Source organism: Agelaius tricolor, unplaced genomic scaffold (genome assembly GCF_023055355.1).
Source record: "Agelaius tricolor isolate 1412-34295 unplaced genomic scaffold, bAgeTri1.0.p SCAF_14, whole genome shotgun sequence".
In the NCBI taxonomy this organism is placed as follows: domain Eukaryota; kingdom Metazoa; phylum Chordata; class Aves; order Passeriformes; family Icteridae; genus Agelaius; species Agelaius tricolor.
In genome coordinates, this window is record NW_027269274.1 from 9,338,903 (window position 1) to 9,357,729 (window position 18,827).

Consider the following 18,827-nt stretch of genomic DNA (forward strand, 5'->3'; position numbering starts at 1 on the left):
CGCCGTCCCTGGAGCCCCGCACAAAGGCCGCGGGGCAGTGAGGCGGAGGGACGGCCCCTCCGCGGTAGGAGGGGCGGCCGAGCCGGGCAGGAGGGGCCCCGCGGTGCTCGGTGCCCAAGCTCGGCCCAGGGGCTCCGCCCGGTTCCGGTGCCCGCGGCTGCGGCTGCTCGCAGTGAGCGATGCGTGCGGTCCGCAGCGCTGCAGGGCCGTAGGAGGAAGGGAATGGAGCTCGGGCGCGGAGGGAGCCGCGGGATCACGCAGGGGCTGCGCAGCCGCCGCCCCGCTGCGGGGTCGCTTGGCAGAGGCGGCGCTCGGGGGTTGCGGGCGGGCAGCCGCCCCCGGCGCGACAGCCGGCCCGGCCCCGCCGCCCCCGCGGGAGGGTGGTGCGGTCGCTGCGGCGGGTCCCGCGGTGCCGCGAGGCGGGGACAGCCGGCTCGGGTCACGGTGCGGCGATCCAGGCGTGCCGCAGGCTCTGCGCGGCGCTGGCGCGGCGCTCGGGCGCGTAGTGCAGCGCGGGCAGCAGGAAGGCGGCGAAGGCGGCCGCGTCCTGCGGTGTCCAGCCGTGCCGGTCCGCCAGGATGCCGGGGAGGCTGCGGGGAAAGAGCCGGGAGAGCCGCAGGAGCGCGCCTGGCAGAAACAGCGTGGGCACAGCGCCTCAGTCCACCGGCACGGCTGGGGCTGCCGCGCCTCGCCTCAGAATTAACCCAAAGCATCCCGAAAGATCTTTGCCTTCTTCTTGCAATTATCTCTGTAAGCTCCATCTGCGCTGCCCCTTGGGGGTTTGGCTCTCGGGTGCTTCTCAGGAACCACATTTTCAAGCTAGTGTTTGGCGTCTCCCTGATCCTGAGTACTTTTCTTAGGTGAGAACGTGCCAAGAGTGCACAAAGTGTTCCCAGAATAACCGTGCCAGAGCCATTGCTGCTTGTACCCGGTGCCTGCCCACAGGCACCCGGATGCATCATGCTATTTCAGTGTCAGAGCCTGCTAGACTCTTGTTGAGTTTGTTACGTGCCAGCCAGCTCTGTGGGGCCCAGCAGAATGTCTGGCTGAGCAAGAAGCAACCGTCGTCCTGGGGAGTGCACGGTGTAAATACAGTGATTCAAGTTAGGCATGTGTGGTCAGGCCTGGTTGGTTCACAGGGAGAGTGAATGTAGAACTAGTTTTGACTCATTTCTCTCGAGCACCATAGAAGACATAAGTGTGAGCAAAGGATGTGGATGTGTGGGGAGGTGCTTGTTCAATTCCAGCCTGGGACCAGTGCTAAGCACTGAATGAAGTGTGGGTAGGCTGGTAAGCATGAAAGCAGAGAAGGATGATAGGCCAAATTGCAGAAGGGTGGAGTCATGTGATGCCTTGTGGTCAAAGAAGGGTTTCAAGACTCATGAGTCAAAGGGAAAGGAACTGGGGAGAATAAAACAGAAGAGATGTTGCAGTTGGGTCAGAGGACTAAATATAGCAGCCACATTGGAAGGATATGAGTGTCCCATTCCTAGTCATCATTGTTCTGTCAGTGAATGGGTGAAGTGCAGCCTGTTAGACACTCTTCAGCCTTCCTGGCATGGAACTGTTTCCTGTCTGTATTTCCATTTTCTCCAAATCCAAAGGAGAAATAATGGAAATGCTTTCCCAGTCTGGTGTTTGCTATGACCATTTTTCAGGATTTTGCATTCATCCCTGGAATGCTCATGGATTGCAAAGAGGGCAGGGCACGGAGTGCTACTGCTCTTTATGAAATTTCCATTTATGTTCCATCCCTGCTTGTAGCCTGCATTGTGTGAGTAACTTTTGGGGGAGTTCAGCATGAGCTGAGTAGGAGTGTGTCAGAGATCTGCAGTGATTTTTAAATAAACTTCCTTATGCCAGTTCTTACCTGGCCTGCTGAAAAATTTTGTTGACTTGTTCCATGAGAAAACAATTTGAGGAGGAATTCTTCCCAAGAGTTCAATAATACGAGCAACATGATCTAGATGGAGGGAGGGAAGACAAATTTAGATACAGACTGTGACACTTCTGTCAGTGAAATGAATAAAACTCATGGAGTCCTACCATCATCTCTGGAGAAGTATTTTCCAGGTTGAGGATCAAATAGACACTCTCCAGTTGCCATTTCAAAAGCCTAGAAATGGAGTAGCTGTTAATTCACTAATTGTATTGGAGTTTTCCTTGCCCAGTAACTGATATTGCCCTCTTTATCACACAAAACTGATCCTAAAATGTGGAAATATTCTCACTGGCTTGATCTGTACCACAGAGAAACAACACCTTTAGCTCCATCAGGATGAAAAGCAGCCTGTGCCTGATGCAGGCAAGCGTCTGAGCTAATCTTTTGTGTGTGTGAATTGCCTTTGAGCTTAAACTAAATTAGGAGTGGGTTGTACCAGCAGCAGACTTTTGCCCTGAAGTGAGTGAGTGCCAGCAGCCCCTTCTGCCTTCTCAGAGAGGAAGCTTTCTGTACAAGGAGAGATGCTAAGGACATGGTGCCCTGGCCAGGTCAGGTCTGTCCCCTCCCCTGCAGGCAATGTTGTCCCAGTCCTACCAGGCAGGCTGTGCTCCAGATATCCGCAGGGGTGCCGTAGTCTAATCCAAGGAGCACTTCCAGGGCCCGGTACGGCTGGGTCTGTATCTCCTTGGAAAAAGGCTTGTACTAAAACAGAAACAAACTCCTTAAACCAGTCACAGCAACACCGGGGACACAAGCTTCTTGTGCAGTGACAGGACATTGGGGACACAAATGAATGTGTGTTCTCAGCTCTGTGCAGGGCACAGCCAGCACATTCCTGGCCCCACTGACACCAGTGGGAATCTACCTCCCACCATTTCACACTGAACATAATTATACATTTCTAATTGTAGGGACTAACTGCAAGCTGGAGAAACATCCAAAACTGACAGTGGCTCAGGGAAGACCATGCACGGCTTGGAGCTGAGAGTGGCAAACAAAACACCCCCCAATATCAGCATCTCTGAAATAGCTGTTCAGCTGTAAAGGGACAGACAGACACACAGTGTGGGATGGAAAGAAGCACACAGCATCCCACAGTGTCATGGGATTGAGACTTGGAGCAGACTCACTGTCCAGCATGCGCTTCCTAGATCTGCAATTTTCACCTCTATGCTCATTAAATCAGATTCCTCCAACTGATTGCCAAGATCACCTCCTAGATGGAAAGGACAAAGAGAAATCAGGTCTTTCCAAACCAGCAGGTACACACCACTCACCACAGGAGGGGTATGTCTGCCTTCCCTTAACTAAAAGCTCCTAAATACTTTGTATCATAAATCAAATGGCACCCCTCTTTTTTGAAGGAACACAAAAAAAGACCTGGTATCCAGTAAAAATGAGAGAATGGGAGAACAGTAGCTTGGAGTGGAACAGTGTGACCATATGCTCTCGTCCTGCTGTAGGGTTCCTCTAGTACCAAGGTTAAATTACTGTGGGCCCAGAGGAGAGCACCAGTCAGAACCAAAACAGCTGTAATTTCTCCTCAGCCTTCAGCAACCCTGGCTGTCACAGGCCTTGGACACAGCCTGCTTGGCAAGCAACGTGGAGGTTATGCTTCCATATGATCCCAGAAAAAGGTAATTCCTGGCTTAGTGTCTTACAGTGAGCTGTCAGCCTATGCTTAACATTGTGCTTTTCTGCTCCAAGCAAAAGACTCGGTCACTAATTTAGCATTCCCTGATTGCCCCAGAGTTTGAGAGACAAAACAACACTGTCATGGGAGAAATGCTCACAGGAGAACATAGTGCAAGGATAATATGAAAGGTCTCACTGCTGGGAGATGAGATAATCTCTCGTGAAACTCTCCAGCCCTACATCTTATTCAATTCTGTGCACATAAATTATGTCTCAGAAAGCCTTGAAGATTAGCAGCACATCCAAGTCTCCCACAAACCTCAGAAATGAGGGAAATAAAGAGCAGGAGTGTCATACAGCTTTCTGATCAAGCCTTTTTGTATGTAAACCTTTCAGCAGCTGAAAACATCAGACACAGGGAACTGTCCCGTACCTAAAGCCTTGAGAGTGAGCTCTGAGGTCGTGGTGGGGCTGTCAACAGATCAAGATATCTGTGACCTGTAGTTGTCCTTCACACAAACCCACCACACTTCTGTAGGCGCCTTGAGCCCAGCCTGGTGTTTGTGTTAAGCAGAGAAAGGAGAGGCCTTTCAGCATCATCAGCTGCCTATAATGTTTTATACTGGCTGTCATGTTTTGTACTGGCTGTTGTAGGAGATGTGAACCTTTCCTAAGGCATCTGTACCTGCTGCCTCTCATTTCTCTCCTGCCAATAAACACCTAAGTCTGTTTTTTTTTTTTTTTGTTAAAAAAGCCCTGGAGTGCTCACCTGCTCCCTCTAGCCTCCCTCCTGTTCCCTGGTCGCAGTGGAGTGTAGCCATGAGAAGCCTTTGGAGCCTTTTGCTGTGCCCACAGAGCAGGATGTTCTCCGGTTTGATGTCTGCGTGGATGATGCGGCAGCACTTGTGCAGGAAGTGCAGCCCTGCCAGCACCTGGCCAATGAGGCAGCACTGTCACACCAGCCCTGGCAGGGTCCCCACTGCCTCTCCTGCCCCAGCTCTCTCCCCCCAGAGTGGGCAGCCACAGCGGGGGTGCAGGTCAGGGACAGTCTGGGCACTGGTGGTAACTCCTGGCAATAAATGGTTCCTGTTGGGGTGGACTATGGGAGCAGGCACAAGGGTTTCATCACCCCACACAACAGCAGAGCCCCAGGAGCAAGTGGAGGCCTGGACAGCCCAGTGAGGAAAGGGCTGTTTGGGGTGACACACAGCAAGAGGCAGTGTGACAATCCACAGATACCAGCACAGATGGGCAAGCCCAGGGAGGTGGGAGGAGGGAGGGGGCTATGAGGAGGCTATTATGATTACAAAGCTGAACTTTCTCCTGAAAAAACATTCTTGTTTGTATGGCTGTTGTGTCCTGGGACCTCTGTGTCTTGCCACTGATTATAACCAGCCCCCAACTTCCATTTGAACAACAGTGACATGTAAAGGGACTGGTGTCAATGACAGGCATGAGAGGGTGTCCCATCATACAAGGAAAGAAGAAGACACAGGATAACACAGACAGGAAGGGGAGAGACCATGAGTGAGTGCAGAGAGAGGATTTCAGGGCCCTGCAGGAGAGCCATGTAGGGAAAGAACAGCTTGTGATGCAGCAGGGAGAGCCTGGCCTGTCACAGGGGAAAGATAAACAACACCTACCAGAGATGAACACTCATTATCAGAAATCAATAACAGAGAAAAGGCTATGGGGAGATTTAGGTTTGTTTTTTAACACTCTGGTCAGTCATAAAGGACTGGTAAATATTCTCTGTATTATCAAATTCTATTCTGGGATGAACACCAGCCCCAGGGAAATATCAGCCTTAAATGGTAACTGTGAAATGTGGGGAAAGATTTAAATAACTAAACTGGAATGAATCAGAAGTAAATACTGCCCTGGTGCTGATCTGAAGGGGGAAAACAGAACTGAGATTTTACAATTAAAGCAGATAATGTATGAAGCAAAAGCCTGAGTATGAAAGGGAGCATAGAGGTAATGCCACTACCTTTTTGTGTAACTTACTCAGGTGTCAGTGGAGCTTCTTTAGAGGAAGGAGAGGCTACTACAGAAAATAGGATGAAGGAGGAAGCAATTTTCTTTCTTAGTATCCCTAGAAGGGCACAGGAATCAGGGTAGCAAATCTTCATCTTGGCAAGTGTGCAGACTTCTGATGAATCTCAGCACAAGAGGCAAAAAGTAATTTTAACTATTCTGAGGCCTCACTCAGGTTTCCCATTCCTTAAGCAGAGCCAGCCCTGAAGAAATTAATTTTTCACCATCTTTTAAATAGGCACAACACATCCTTACAGGGGATGAAGGAAAAGTTGGCTCTGCACAGGGAAACCTCAGCATGGAAAGAGAACCAGCTGACCAAATCAGCAATTTAGAAATTCATGTAAAGATGGAAGGGAGACCTTGAGCAGCCTTCAGTGGTACCATGCAAAAGCTGCTGGAACTGACAGTGCTACCCACGGCTGGATGCCAAGGCAAATGCCAGCAGTCTGGCATTACTGCCAGAGGGGACTTCTCTGGGCAGCAGGAGGGCAGAGATGGTTTGCCCACAAGAAGTAGAACTATGGCAGCCTGTTTGTCCCCTGCTACTTCTACAAGCAGCAGAGAACCTAATGATTACTGAGCTGATGGGAACAGAAGTTCCAGCCCTGACTCTCTGGTGTACATCTGCAGGCTTTTGGCACTTTGTGGCCCTGACTGCTTCCCAAACCTGAGGAGGCTGCAGGCTTAGGCAGTAACACCCAAGTCCTTCCCCTTGGGAGAAAGACTGTGGCATGTCCCACAGCCAACAACCCCTTGGCACCCTTGCCTGATTGCAGCTGAGTTCTCACCTGCTGTAAAGACTTTTTCACAAAAGGCAAGGGCAGTCCCTGGGCTGTGTAGTTTCCCATCAGACATCGAATGGAAGGACCCAGCACCTCAAACACCAGGCAAGCATGTGGGAAAGAGTTAGGGATTCACTAACAAGGAAAGGTGTTACCACCAACCCTTTGCCTTTCACCAAAGCAAACAAATGCCTCCTGGTTCAGCCTCTCCCCTCCAGCCATGCCCATGTGCCCTGGTCCAGCTGCAGCCCTGCTCATCCTCCTCATGGCAGCGCAGCACTCAGGTTTACACCATCCTGTGGCTCTCCAAGGCAAGCCCAGGCTTTGCTGGCCCAGAAAAGCACTCTCCACAGAAGGATATGGAAACCATTCTCTCCAATCATTCTGAAGTCATCTAACAAACAGACGATGTTTTCTCCTGCCAGGTCCTTCTTCTTCATGCAGCTTACCTGAGGGGGAGGATTCCAAGAAAGCTGCAATCAGAGACATATATGTGCACAAGGACACTTTGCACCTGTTTTATCCTGTCTGACAGACTTTCTCTTCTAGCACTTTGTGATAAATCCCATGAAAACAACATCAGGAAAACCAGGAATGAGTTTCGGCATGTTTTGTCTTGCTCTTGACCAGGTGGGACCATCACAAGGTCACAAGGAGGTGCTCTCCCAGGGGGCTTGCTTTCCCAGAACACTTATCCTGGTACAGCAATTCATGCTGGTTTTTTCCCCTCTTCATGGCCACAACTGCCAGGGTTTTGGTTGGATCTGGCTCATTTTGCAGATGCCAGATCCACCTGCATCAGTGCCAGAAGGTTTGTTCTGGCACAACGGAAGTGAGCAGCCCTGGAAGCAGAGACCAGATCATCTCTTCTGGCAGCTCTGCAGGCACTAAGCCCCACTGCTGGTGGGAACAAGCCTTGGGAAACAGCTGTGTGCTGCTGAATGGGCAGGCATGTCTCTCAGAATTAATAATAAATCAGGGGTAAGCCTCACTCTCTATACAGGGTTGTGCTGATGTGTGGAAAAGCAGCCCTCTGATTACATTAAATTAGTGCCACTTGGTACTTCCTCTTGCATCACTGCATCTGGCTCATCTCCTTTTAGATAGGGCCTACAGATTTACAGGTGTTAACTAAATCTTTCTCAAACCTGTTAGAGAAAGGCCACAGTAATTTAAAATTCAGAATTTAATAGCTTTTACTCATCTGAAGCTGATGTAACTTTGTATTTGAACAAACTTGAAGAATTGTAACCACAAGCTTTCAAGAACTAGCAGTTCAAGTCAACTTCAAAGGCAACTTGCTACAACCCAGATAGAGGCATCTAATTATCACCTCCATTAGCAGAGGCCAGAAGAAGCTTTCTGACTTCAGATGTTTATTGTGTTTTGGTACATAGTATCTTTTTCTTTTGCAGATATTTCCTTTTACTTCAGTATCAGTATTGTGGTACAGCAATGTCCCCTGAGTGATGTTCCTCTGTGAATGATACAGGTATAGAAGACATGCTCCCATCTCCTGCTTAAGGTCATTACCACTTTCTTCTGTTGATTATCCACCTTATCATTCTGCAGATTCCTCCTTTTTGCTGGATTTCTGTCTCACCTAAAAGAAATGGGCTGACAGGGCAAGTGGGACATGTCCCAGTATGATGCAGAAAGGAGAAAAATGCCTGTTTCAGAAACCAGTGATTGATTTCTGTTAATTCCCCAGCTTTTGGGGTTTTTTTCCCTATTCCCCACCTAGCTCCTTGGACTGAGACCTGCAGGCAGAGGGGATGATGAGGCTGACACTCAAACCTGGACTCAGTGGCCACCGGCTGGAGCACAGCACAGACCCACAGAATACACTTACACAGCGGAGGAAAGCAACCTCATCCTGGGCATTCTCAGCAAAGCCTTCCCTGCTTTTCAGAACCTTCACAGCTACCTGCTTCTTCCTCCTGGGAAATGAACCACAGCTGTCAGCCAGTGCCTGTCAGTGGCCCTGACCAGCAACTCTTGCGTTTCTCCCAGTCAGCCAGCCCTGGGCTCCCCAGGGAAGGTGCTGCCCTTCTGCAGGAACACTTGGCCTTGGTTTGTAGCACGCCAGGCCCATGGACATCCCTCCCTCTGGCATCTGGAAGCACAACTGCCCCAGGGACCAGCAAGAGACTGGAGAAAAAAAGCACATGGATACTGCAGGGTCTAAACAAGAAAAGAAAATGTAGAGCAAGGGCTGATCCCACCTTATTTACATTCTTTGATTTCTGGGGACCAGCTCTGCTTGTTGCACCCCACTGATCTTGCTGTCAGGTTTTCCCATGTGCTCAGGGATGCCTGGCATGTTCCCAGACTGTGCTCTGCTGTTTCTGCAAGAGGGGCCAGCCCCGCCCAGGACATCAGCCACCCCTTCCCACCTCCCTGAATGGCACTCAGCCCCTCACCTCATGTCCTGGCACAGCCAGACAGTGGCAAAGGCACCACATCCCAGCTTGTGCAGCACCTGGTATCGTGTGTTGAACACCTCTCCCTTCTGCATAGGGTAGTGGCCTCCTGTGGAAAACCAACACCAAGAGATATTAATGACATCTCTAAATGCTCTTAGACTGAAGGAGCAGCTGAGGACAGGCTGACAGGTCCCAGTGGCCTCCTCTAGCCTGGGAAGAGCCTGGCATGATCTCATCTCTGGAGCCTCATGGCCAAGGACTGACCTGTGTGCTGGGCTGATGGCATCTCCTGCTGCACCTGCTCCTCCATGGCCCTGGAGCACAGAAGGTCCTGGCACAAGGGGATGGAGGCAGTGGGACACCAAGCTGTGGGACACGGGCAGTGTGAGCTTCAGCACTTTATTCCTTTCAAGAGACCTGCAGGGTGGCCATACCCCTGCTGTGCCCTCACCCCTTTCCTTCCCATTCCCTTCAGCAGCTCTTGGAGTCAGGCTGTTACAAACACTTTTGGCACTTCAGGGAGATAGGGATTATTTTAAGAGTTCAGAAGAGGAAAGCTGGCAGGCTGGTCCCAGGCCAGGGCCAGGTGGGAGTCTCAGGTTTCCTAGTGTGTATTTTCAGGGGCTTAGCGGGGTCTGTGGGATCCCCTCCCACAGCCAGGGAAAGCACCCCCTCCCTACCCCCATCCTGGCTGAGGAGGGAATTTGGGCTTTGGCTGGCAGGAGAAGGCTCCTGCTCCAGAGGGGTGTGAAACAGAACTTGCATTCTAAACATTACAGTGCTGCTCCCTCTGCCCACAGTGCAGCCCTGGGGCTGGAGCACGGGTTTGTCACTGACCATCCTGTGACATCCCAGCAAGGCCACAGGACATCCTGGCAAGGGGCTGCTCCTGGGGTTTGTTACTATGACAGTCCAAAGCATAAACACCAAGGCAGCACAGACAGACTGATCCAACTGCTGTCCCCCAGTGCTGCAGCACTGAGGTAGGACTGGATTCAGTAGTGGTCACCTGAAATAGCAGCCCAGAGCCCTTGTTGCTAATGAAATACAGATTTAAGCCACAGTAGCTGGGGCACTTCCAACCCAGCCTTTCATAATTTGGAAATGTCACTTGCTGTACAGCTGAAGCTTCAGGCTAACACACACTGTCAGAGCTCGAGACAGGTGATAGTAATGCCCACAGAGCATTAGCACAGGTAGAAATATTAAACTTTAAATCCTCCAAATCAGGTCACTAAAGCTAAGAACTCATCTGAACCAGAAGATTTTCAGAAATAGTTATAGAGGGCTGGCAGTGCCAGTGGCCGGGAGTTGTTCTGGAGCTGTAACATCTTCCAGCTGCTGAGACAGAGCACCTGTTTTGACTCAATGTTTTGACTTTTCAAAACATTGAAGTTTCTTTCCATGTGCTGATGTTCCTCTCCCAGCACAGCAGTCAGAGGCACAGCCTGCCTTTGGCACCCAGCAAGCTCTGGGTTACTCTGTTTACCCATGCCTGCACAGAAGTCTGAAAGGAGCTCAAAATGCCTCCCCCTCCTCACATTTCTACACCTCTAACCCTTACATTTATGCTGTTCAGAATCAATCTCTTTGGGTATAAACCCCCTGGATGTTGCATGTCTGCATGGCCACTCTTTACAGTAAATGCTCCCTGACATCTCTATGAAACAGAACTGAAGTCAAAATTTTCCTTATTTGTGCACAGACTAAGCTGATCAGTACCCTCACACACTCCTGCACCACCAGCATCTGCCTGAGCCTTCTTCACTCACATCATGAGGACAGCAGGGCCTGAGCTGAGAGCAAGCAAGCTTTAATCATGCAGCTTACCGTTCACCTGCCAAAGGAAAACTCATGGGTGTGTGGAGATGGGAGTTCAACAGCTTCTTCCCTTGGTGGAGTGTTCTGGTGACAGGAGATTTCAGTCAGAAAATAGGACCCAGAGGCAGACCCAAAGTGTAAGACTCAGCCCTAGGGTGGATGGAGCTTTTGGGCAGTTCAGGCCCTGGTGGTCTTGTTGTTGTAGAGGCAAGCCAAGTCTATCCTCAGGCATGCAAGATTTACCTCCATCCACCCTCTCTGGATGGAAGCACTGGCAAAAGATGAAGAGTGTTGCTATGCAACTTGGTACAGGAAAGTGAAATGCACTTTTCTAAGCTTTGTGGTAAAGGACAATTGGTGCTTTTAATCCTTCATTTCTTGACACTTTCACATTAAATACAACTTATTTTGCTTTTGTCATTCCAACTATTTTGTGCAGAACCCACTGAATTGCTGCAGGCCTGGACTAGGTCAGAGAACTTCAGCCTAAGAACTGTTCCTGCCTGGTTTGTGAGAGCCATAGACAAGGAGTGATGCTTCACATCTGGCCTGGACTCCTCCACCCAACCTGCATGGAACAATGTACAGACCTGCCCAACACCAGTCATGCCTTATGACACCTGGACCTTTGGAGTGGCAGAACTCACCAGAGCAATACACACTTTCAGCTCCTGCACCATCACAGAGCTACAAGCCCTGGCTGAGCACAGCAACCCTGCAAGCCACAGCATGCAGCACACAAGCAGCTCCAGCAGGGCTCTGAGCCCCAGGGCCCAGCACAGACTCACCCTGCAGCAGCTCACAGGCAGGACACGCCATTCCCTTTGTCATCTGGCTGGCTCTGAGCTCCCCAAAGTGAGATACCAGCTGGTCCTGCTCTGATTTTAGTCTGCACTGCCCCAGGAGGGATGGCCTTGAGCCCAACAAACTTCTGCATTGCTGGATGGACGTGGTGAGGAGTGGGGCAGGGTATCAGATCACAGCACCACTTCTGGGAACAACCTTGGCTTTGGGAGAGCAGGAGACCTCAGACAGCTGCGGTGGATTCACTTTACTGCTGGCCTCTCCCTGCCTCCCTGGCAGCAGGCCTGTCAGCCTGCAGGAGATTCACAGTCTCCACAGCAACTATTTATAGCGGGAAATTCACAGCTCTACCGAGATGGAAACAGAGAAATCCTCCCCCTCTGCCCTGCCTTCTCCAGACCCAGAAACCGTGGGGCTGCCTGACTCTGCCCCCTGCTCCCAGCAGTGTGCCAGCAGGACTTGCTCTGCTGCACCATCTTCTGCCTGGCAGAGCCATCCCTGCTCCCAGACCAGCCCGTGTGCCACACTGCCAGACCTGAGGAACCTCAGCCTCTCCAGCAGTGCCTGCACCCAGTCAACACCACCTCATCATGGTGCTCGTGGCCACAAAGCCCCTGCTTCCCCTGTTCCTGTCTCTTGGAGAGCAAGCACAGCAGCATCCTCCCCACAGCCCTGGGGCATCCCAGCACCACACAACACAGGGGAGGAAAAGGCCACACACAGTAAGAATCACATTTTTTCCCCCACTGCCACAAGCTGCAGCCTCACACCGGAGCTGGGCATGGCCGGGCCTCCCCCTCACAGGGGCCCTGGGCTCGCACAGCTCGGGTTTCCTGGCTGAGGCTGCAGAGAGCAGGCCCCAGCCCTGCAGCAAAGGGTTAACCCTGCCTGCAGTAGCTCTGCTGCAGCTCCAGGCTGCCAAACCCAGGCCAGGGCCTCCCAGAGTGGTTCTCCCCCTGCCTGTGCCCCTCTGCTCTCACCTGCCTTCCCTGCACTAAAAATACCAAGGGAGGCGGCAGAGGCTGCCCCAGGCCGGGCGCTGAGGCCTGCCGGGCAGCAGGCAGGGGACAAGTGGCTTGTGGCCCCTTAAAGGGCAACAAGGACACACAGAGTACAGAGAGCAGGGACTAAAAGAGGGGGAGAAGCAGACTGTACAAAACTCTGCTAATAAAGGAAGGGGAGGGAAGAAAAGAGGACAGATGGGCCAGAAGCCAGATTGCTGTCTGGGAAGAACTGTGAAATTCATTTACGAATTAAGTTGTTTTGGTAAATCAGGAGCACCACTTTCTGCCTCACGCTGGTGGACAGCAGTGACCAACAGTGACAACAGTGAAGGTTCAGCAACCCTTACCCACAGTGAGACCACAGCCAGGGCACCATGTGGCCCCAGGGCCAGGCCAAGATGAGTGTCTGTGGAGGAAGGCTGCCTGCTCCTGTGGGCAGGGATGGTATTTGAGCTCTGGAAACTGCAGAGGGATGCAGGTGGAAGGTGGCACAAGGTTATCTTGAAGAAACACAGCCTAGGGAGGAGGGAAAAGCCTCACTCCTCACACAGCTTCCAGGTCCTGGTGCTTCAGAGTACAGTTTCCACTTAGGAAGGAAAAGAGGCATATACATTCTGTGAAATTTGCAATTGCATCATCATGCAATACCAGCATGACACAGAGGTTGTATATTAAAATTTATTGAATTATTGTGTAAGAATTCTCTTTATTAAAATCATTTTGACTCTAAACTGATTATTTACAGACAAAACCTCTTATATCACCAATAGATTCCTACATCTCAGAACAGTATCTACAAACAGTTATTACACTATGTAACAAAATTCAGATTTTTTTTTTCAAGCTTTTTATATTAATTATTAATTCAAACTTGAGAAAGACAGTACCTTGGGTGCTCTGAGCAGAACCTAAGGTGTGGCAGGGCATAAATGCAGGTCAGGCCATACCATAACAGACAGACAGACACCAAGTCACAAGGCTGGGACAGAGCAGAGTCACCACGACACAGACCAGGAAAAAGACTACAAGAGCAAATGCCCTGGGTGTTCTGGAAACCAAAATAACCATCCCCACAAGAAAGGCACACATTAAAAAAAAAAAAAAGGAGGAAAAAAAAATCCAACAACAACAACAAAAAAAAGCATCTTGCTGCAACCAGGGCACCCCCTGAAAAAGATGGCATTCCACCAAAGCAGCGGCACCCAAGAGCCCTCTATTTTCATTTAAAAGAATCAGCCATCATTTCTACCAAAATAAAAAAGCTTTCAGGTACAGCCTAAATTTGCCATCAGACAGATGAAAGGAGGAGCTCTCACATCTACATCACGTGGGCACCAGCTGTGCTTCATCGAGCCAAAGGGAGAGACATTCAAATACACTAACGGAGATTTATCTTAACACTGATCAATTCTCAGCCTTTCACCCAGACCACGGCAAAAGCAAGTCCCTCCTTCTGACCACAGCACTAAGTAAAGCTGGGTGCCTGCCACGGGGAACATCGAGGTCCTGGGAGTCCCCCTGGAGCAGTGACATCCCTGTGTCCCACAGCAGGCTGCGGTAGCAGGGCTCTCTCTGCTGGTGCCCACTGAACTTGCTACCTGTGAGCAAACAGGAAGATCCACACAGGATTCTCTGTCCTTGACAAGGAATGTCCGGTTGGTTGTGGAATCAGGCAGAGACTGGAAAAAACTTGGAAGGATCAGGAGGAATAAATAAATAAGTTTTTCCCTGCAGTAGGGAATTTCATAATAACACCTGTTTTGTGCAAATTTAAATGCAACAGAACCCTGCCACAGAAATGGATTTTGCCACAGGAGAGGGGCACGGACGGAAGTAAGAGGGGCCATGCCTAAACACCCAAGCTGATCCCAGTGAGGGCCTTCAGTGTGTGTCCACAGGGAGCAGGATGCTGGTATCTACAACACTGAGGACAGATGGATGGGAGGAGATGGGCCCTACCAGCTGTTCACCCTCACTGCACCTGCACTGGGCAGTGTGTCCTGTCCAGCCATGCAAGGACAAGCTGAACATGTTAAGTAAGTCAATCACCTATGTTTAGCTCTATTTTAAAGTCTTGATTATCAATCTAATAAAAGCAGACTTTCACAGATACACTTGGAGAAAGGAGATGATTTCCAACATCCAGGAACACAGAAGCAGAGAGAATGTGGATACCAGTGGGAGGTGGAATGAGAATTAAGCCTCAAGCCACTCTGTTCTGGGAAAGTGCAGAGATAATTCTGCAAAAATAGGGGCAGACACTGACAGTCTGTAGAGCCAGAAATCCAGCAGAGAGTCTGTGGCTTCTGGCAGACACTGAGCAAGTTGGAGAGGCCACAAACCAGGCCTTGTTTCCTAGGGTAGAAAGTCCATCCAACACACAAGGGGACAATGCTACTCCACCACTATACCTGCACCTGCCTTAAACCAAGGAATCTCCTCCTGCAGTCCCTAAAGGAATGGGCTTTACTAACATGCATTGTATTGGCTTTTTCCCATCCAGCAGTCCTTTCCTCTACTCAGCTTTTTGGGGTGACCAATTCAATCAGATTTAGTCAAGACAAAGGTTTCAGAGATGCTAAGTTCCCATGAGTTTTGTGGAAATGGATGGTCAGGCAGAAGTGAGACCCTAACTGGTCATCACCTGGGGAAAGAGGCAAACTCTGCAGCCCCATTTTTGCCTGGCAGCAGCCAGCCAGCCACCCTGCTGCTCTGTACAGCAAGATAGGAGCAGAAGGTTGCACAGGGATGCTCATACTCTGGGCACACCATGTACCTGGGAACACTGCTATACTGCTGAGAGAGGGTCACAGAAGAGGAACAGAGGCCAGCATTAGCCTGCTCCAAGAACAATTCTGCACAGCACTCGCACCAAGCCACAGGGCTGATGGAGCAGGCCTGGAATTACTGCTATTTGCAAAGTAAAGAGAGGTAGGGATGTGATCCTGCTCTGTTCTAGCTCTGCTCCCTCCTGGCCCACACAATTACCACCTCAGAGTAGTGGCAGAGGAGTCAGACCTGTCTACCTGCCCCAGGCACACAGGACATCGAGGTGGAATTAGCAGCTGGGGGGGCAGGGGTGGGGTGAGCAGGAGAGAGAACAAATAAATCACCCTTAAAAATTAGCTCCTAGAAGGGCAGAGGACTGTTCACAAAGTGGAGGAACTAAGGAGGGAGCAGTGAGGAGCTGCCCAGTGACAGCTGCCAACTAACTGTGCTTGTGCCTGCTCCAGGCCTCTCCTCCATGCACAAATCATTCCTTTTTGCAGGACACCCGACCCTCCTTGGGAACATTATGGTTGTGCTTGACAGCTCCTTTGAGTTCACAGATCACCAAATAACCCTTCTATGTGCCACAAGAGGAGAGTTTGAGCAGTGGAGCTGAGAGTTAGGTGTAAGGCAAGCCTAAGAGAAGAGCACAAAGAGAGCCTGGGACTGAGCCGCGGGGAAAGGCGAGCTGCTGGTACGACAACGGAGACACCTACAAGTTATCCCTGCAGACAAAGCAGTGGAGAAAACTGCTCCAGTGCTGACAGACGTTTGTCAGTAGAAGTGCACAGAGATACTTCTCCAAGAAAAGCTTTGTCTCAAAGCCACAAAGTTAAACATTCTCCTTTAGCATTTAAATACATTAACTTTGAGGGTATTTACAAGTCCAGTTCAGAGCAGCAGAACAGCTGGACACTGGAGGAAGGGGGAGTGGCACAAGGCATTTGTTGTGCTTTTCCAAAGAGCAGGGCAACCTCTGACCACAAGGAACCAGGAAGACAGATCCGAGCTGAGTCAGTGGAGACCAAAGTGAGCCAGGTAGCGACTCACAAACACTGAATTTGTCCTGAGGGAAAGGGTGAGGGGTGCTGTTCATTTACAGTGGGCCCTGTGGCAAACACCCATGCTGGTGAGCACATTCCAGCCAAGCAGGTGCCGCACACGAGCTGTCAGAGATCAGAGCACTGGGGAGCAAGAGACCTTCACCATTTGACATTCTCCTTTCCACATCCAACATCTGGGACCAGCAGGGACATTGCTACAAGGAGTTTCTCAGGAGTGCTTGCTAGCTGGAAACAGAGGTTAGCACAGCCATCAACCCAGGAAAAGCTTCCTGATCCCCAAGGAAGTGAGTGGTTGCAGCAGGGAGTGTTCCAGCCCTGGAAAGGGCATCCGTGCAAGGCTGAGGACTCCACAGACAGTGCTCGGTGTTGTCACCTGACTCTTCAATAACATGGTTTGCAAACTTGGCACATTCACATAACATCTGTAGGAAGGACCTGTGTGGTCCCTCAGCAGTCTGCCAGAGAAAAACCAGAGTTTGTCCTTTTTTTTTTTGTTTCATTTTGCTTTTAAAAAGAAAAAAAAAAACTGTAAAAAAATATTCTCTGAGATGCAAGGACGCATGTACTTTGTACTGCCTTGGCCATCCCCTTGCTCACGTCACCCGCAGGTTCCTTGGAGAGTCTGGTTCCAATGGCAGCAGGACACCCTGTTTATCAACTGGGATGAGCACTGTCCCCATTCAGCCAGGGGAGAGCAGTCTGCCTGTCACAAATCTGTGACTTTATTCTCCACAGCTGCTGCAATCTGTTGCAGTCTATATCCAAGCTGCATCTTCTGTGCCGTTGGGTCTTCTTCCAAGGCAGTAATGATCTGCAACCAGACAGAGCTCACTGGCAGCCTTTCTCCAGCACACAACACCCAACCAGCTGAACACCATGCATTATGGAGAGCCTCAAGCTGAAATTCAGCATGCTCTAGTCTAGAGTGGGTATGTAGTAATTAATCTCAAACTAACCACAAAAGAAGTATTCTAGATTCATTGTACTAACTTACAGACTTGACACGGCAAAAAAAAAAAATGCTAAACTCCTCACCTGAAAATTAAGTCTTTAGTAAATTAATCTGAACTAACTGCATTTCTTCTTTAAGTAGAGTATTTGGATATTGGAGTAAAAATAAGGAAGCACGTATGAAATCCCAAGAAGCTCCAAGTTAGAGATAACTCCTCCCTTGCTCTTTGATAAGAATAAAACAAACTCATGACACGAGTTATGCATGCCAATGAAACAATACAGTGTTGGAATAGTCTGGCTGCTCTTAATTGTTAATTTTTTGTAGCTTTTTTGTTTGGGTGGTAGAAGAAGAAAGGTATATTCATACCTGCTGGAAATATACACTCACCTGGTCATAGTACTTATTGATGTATTTGTACAATTCATGTAGAGCCACCAGGGAATTAAGGTCACCTGAGTAATTCTGTTTATAAGAGAAGAAATTAGACAAAACTGTGAGACACAACAATTGTCCTGTCAAATTCTATGTCCTCACAACTCATTAAGAAAGCAACAGGAAAGAGAATTCACCAACAGCTGCTAGCAAAGGAAAAATCACATGTATTTCTTGCCCTGAATCCTTGACTACCCCCTCTTCTCTCCAGTGCTTGCTGGGCAGACCCTCACCCTCTCTGTGGTGCAGGGCAGCCACTAGGCACAGTCAGTGTGTTTGAGCAGAACTGCACACTCAGCTGGAATATCCCATCTTGGCATTAACAACTCTCTCCTGGATGCACAGGTGAGGGGCCAAGTGACTTCTGAAATACTTTTATTTACCCGTGACAGCTCAGCCAGGGCAGAGTTCATCTCCTGGTCACTGGCAGAGATGGTCTGACGAATGTCTGCATAGTACCTAGACAGGAGCACACAGGAATTAGTGCATGGTCCCCCGTCCTCCCTGCTGAAACTACAGCTCCTCACACCCATCACTTACCTTTCCACCATCTGCTTGTAGCGAGGAATGTCCCGGGCATAAAGCAGCTTATTGATTGGAGAGTCCTTGAACATCCAAAACCAGAATTGGTTATGAAAAGCTCCTTTATTGTGCTGTGGACTAACCTCAGCAGGTAACACACTTCTATTTTCTGCCATTTGTTCAGGATCAGGAATTTTTTGTCCTCTGCATGGAGAGGCACTTCAAATAACAGGCTCTCTTCTAGTAATGCAGTCTGAGGTACCCTGAGATGTGCTGATGAAGGCACTCTGGGATCCCTAGTCCAGCCTTCCCCCTGGAGCTGGGTGATCACCAGTATGAGATCACACTGGCTATGTGTGATGCCTGATGTGCTCCAGAGATCCACCCATCCCATCTGTGGTGACCTGTGCAGGACTGTTCCACCCTCAGCACAGGATGAGTAGTGATGGTGGAAAGCCTTTCTAATGGCCAATGTGAATGTCCCAAGTTACATCCTGTGACTCCCACTGTCTGCCACAGCCAACTGCCAATTCAGCTCTGTCCCCCCAAATAACTGCAAGCTGTAAATAAAGAGCATTCCTCAACAATTTCTTGTTGCTAAACAAAATCTGATCCTCTCTCCTCTCTTCCC

General features: G+C 49.9%; 2 protein-coding genes across 6 annotated transcripts in view; both read right to left on the reverse strand.

The window, feature by feature from the left end:
* Window positions 1-301: 301 nt before the first annotated feature.
* Window positions 302-11,314, reverse strand: LOC139595860 (SRSF protein kinase 3-like). Its single transcript, XM_071439625.1, has 11 exons — window positions 10,656-11,314; window positions 8,823-9,191; window positions 8,252-8,339; window positions 6,761-6,848; window positions 6,406-6,512; window positions 4,347-4,509; window positions 3,073-3,158; window positions 2,537-2,644; window positions 2,047-2,116; window positions 1,871-1,963; window positions 302-627 (listed from the first exon to the last, which is right to left on the reverse strand). The coding sequence occupies exons 1-11, from the start codon at window positions 10,679-10,681 to the stop codon at window positions 440-442; spliced, it is 1,386 nt and encodes a 461-aa protein (XP_071295726.1). The 5' UTR covers window positions 10,682-11,314; the 3' UTR covers window positions 302-439.
* A 1,804-nt stretch (window positions 11,315-13,118) lies between these two features.
* Window positions 13,119-18,827, reverse strand: part of PLXNB1 (plexin B1) — a 77,281-nt gene continuing 71,572 nt past the window's right edge. For all 5 annotated transcript variants that reach the window (XM_071439571.1, XM_071439570.1, XM_071439572.1 and 2 more), the window contains 4 exons: window positions 18,215-18,279; window positions 18,058-18,133; window positions 17,630-17,704; window positions 13,119-17,098 (listed from right to left, as the gene is read on the reverse strand). In XM_071439571.1, the coding sequence (XP_071295672.1) occupies window positions 16,994-17,098; window positions 17,630-17,704; window positions 18,058-18,133; window positions 18,215-18,279 (321 nt within the window). In that variant the 3' untranslated portion in view covers window positions 13,119-16,993. The remainder of the gene's footprint in view (window positions 17,099-17,629; window positions 17,705-18,057; window positions 18,134-18,214; window positions 18,280-18,827) is intronic.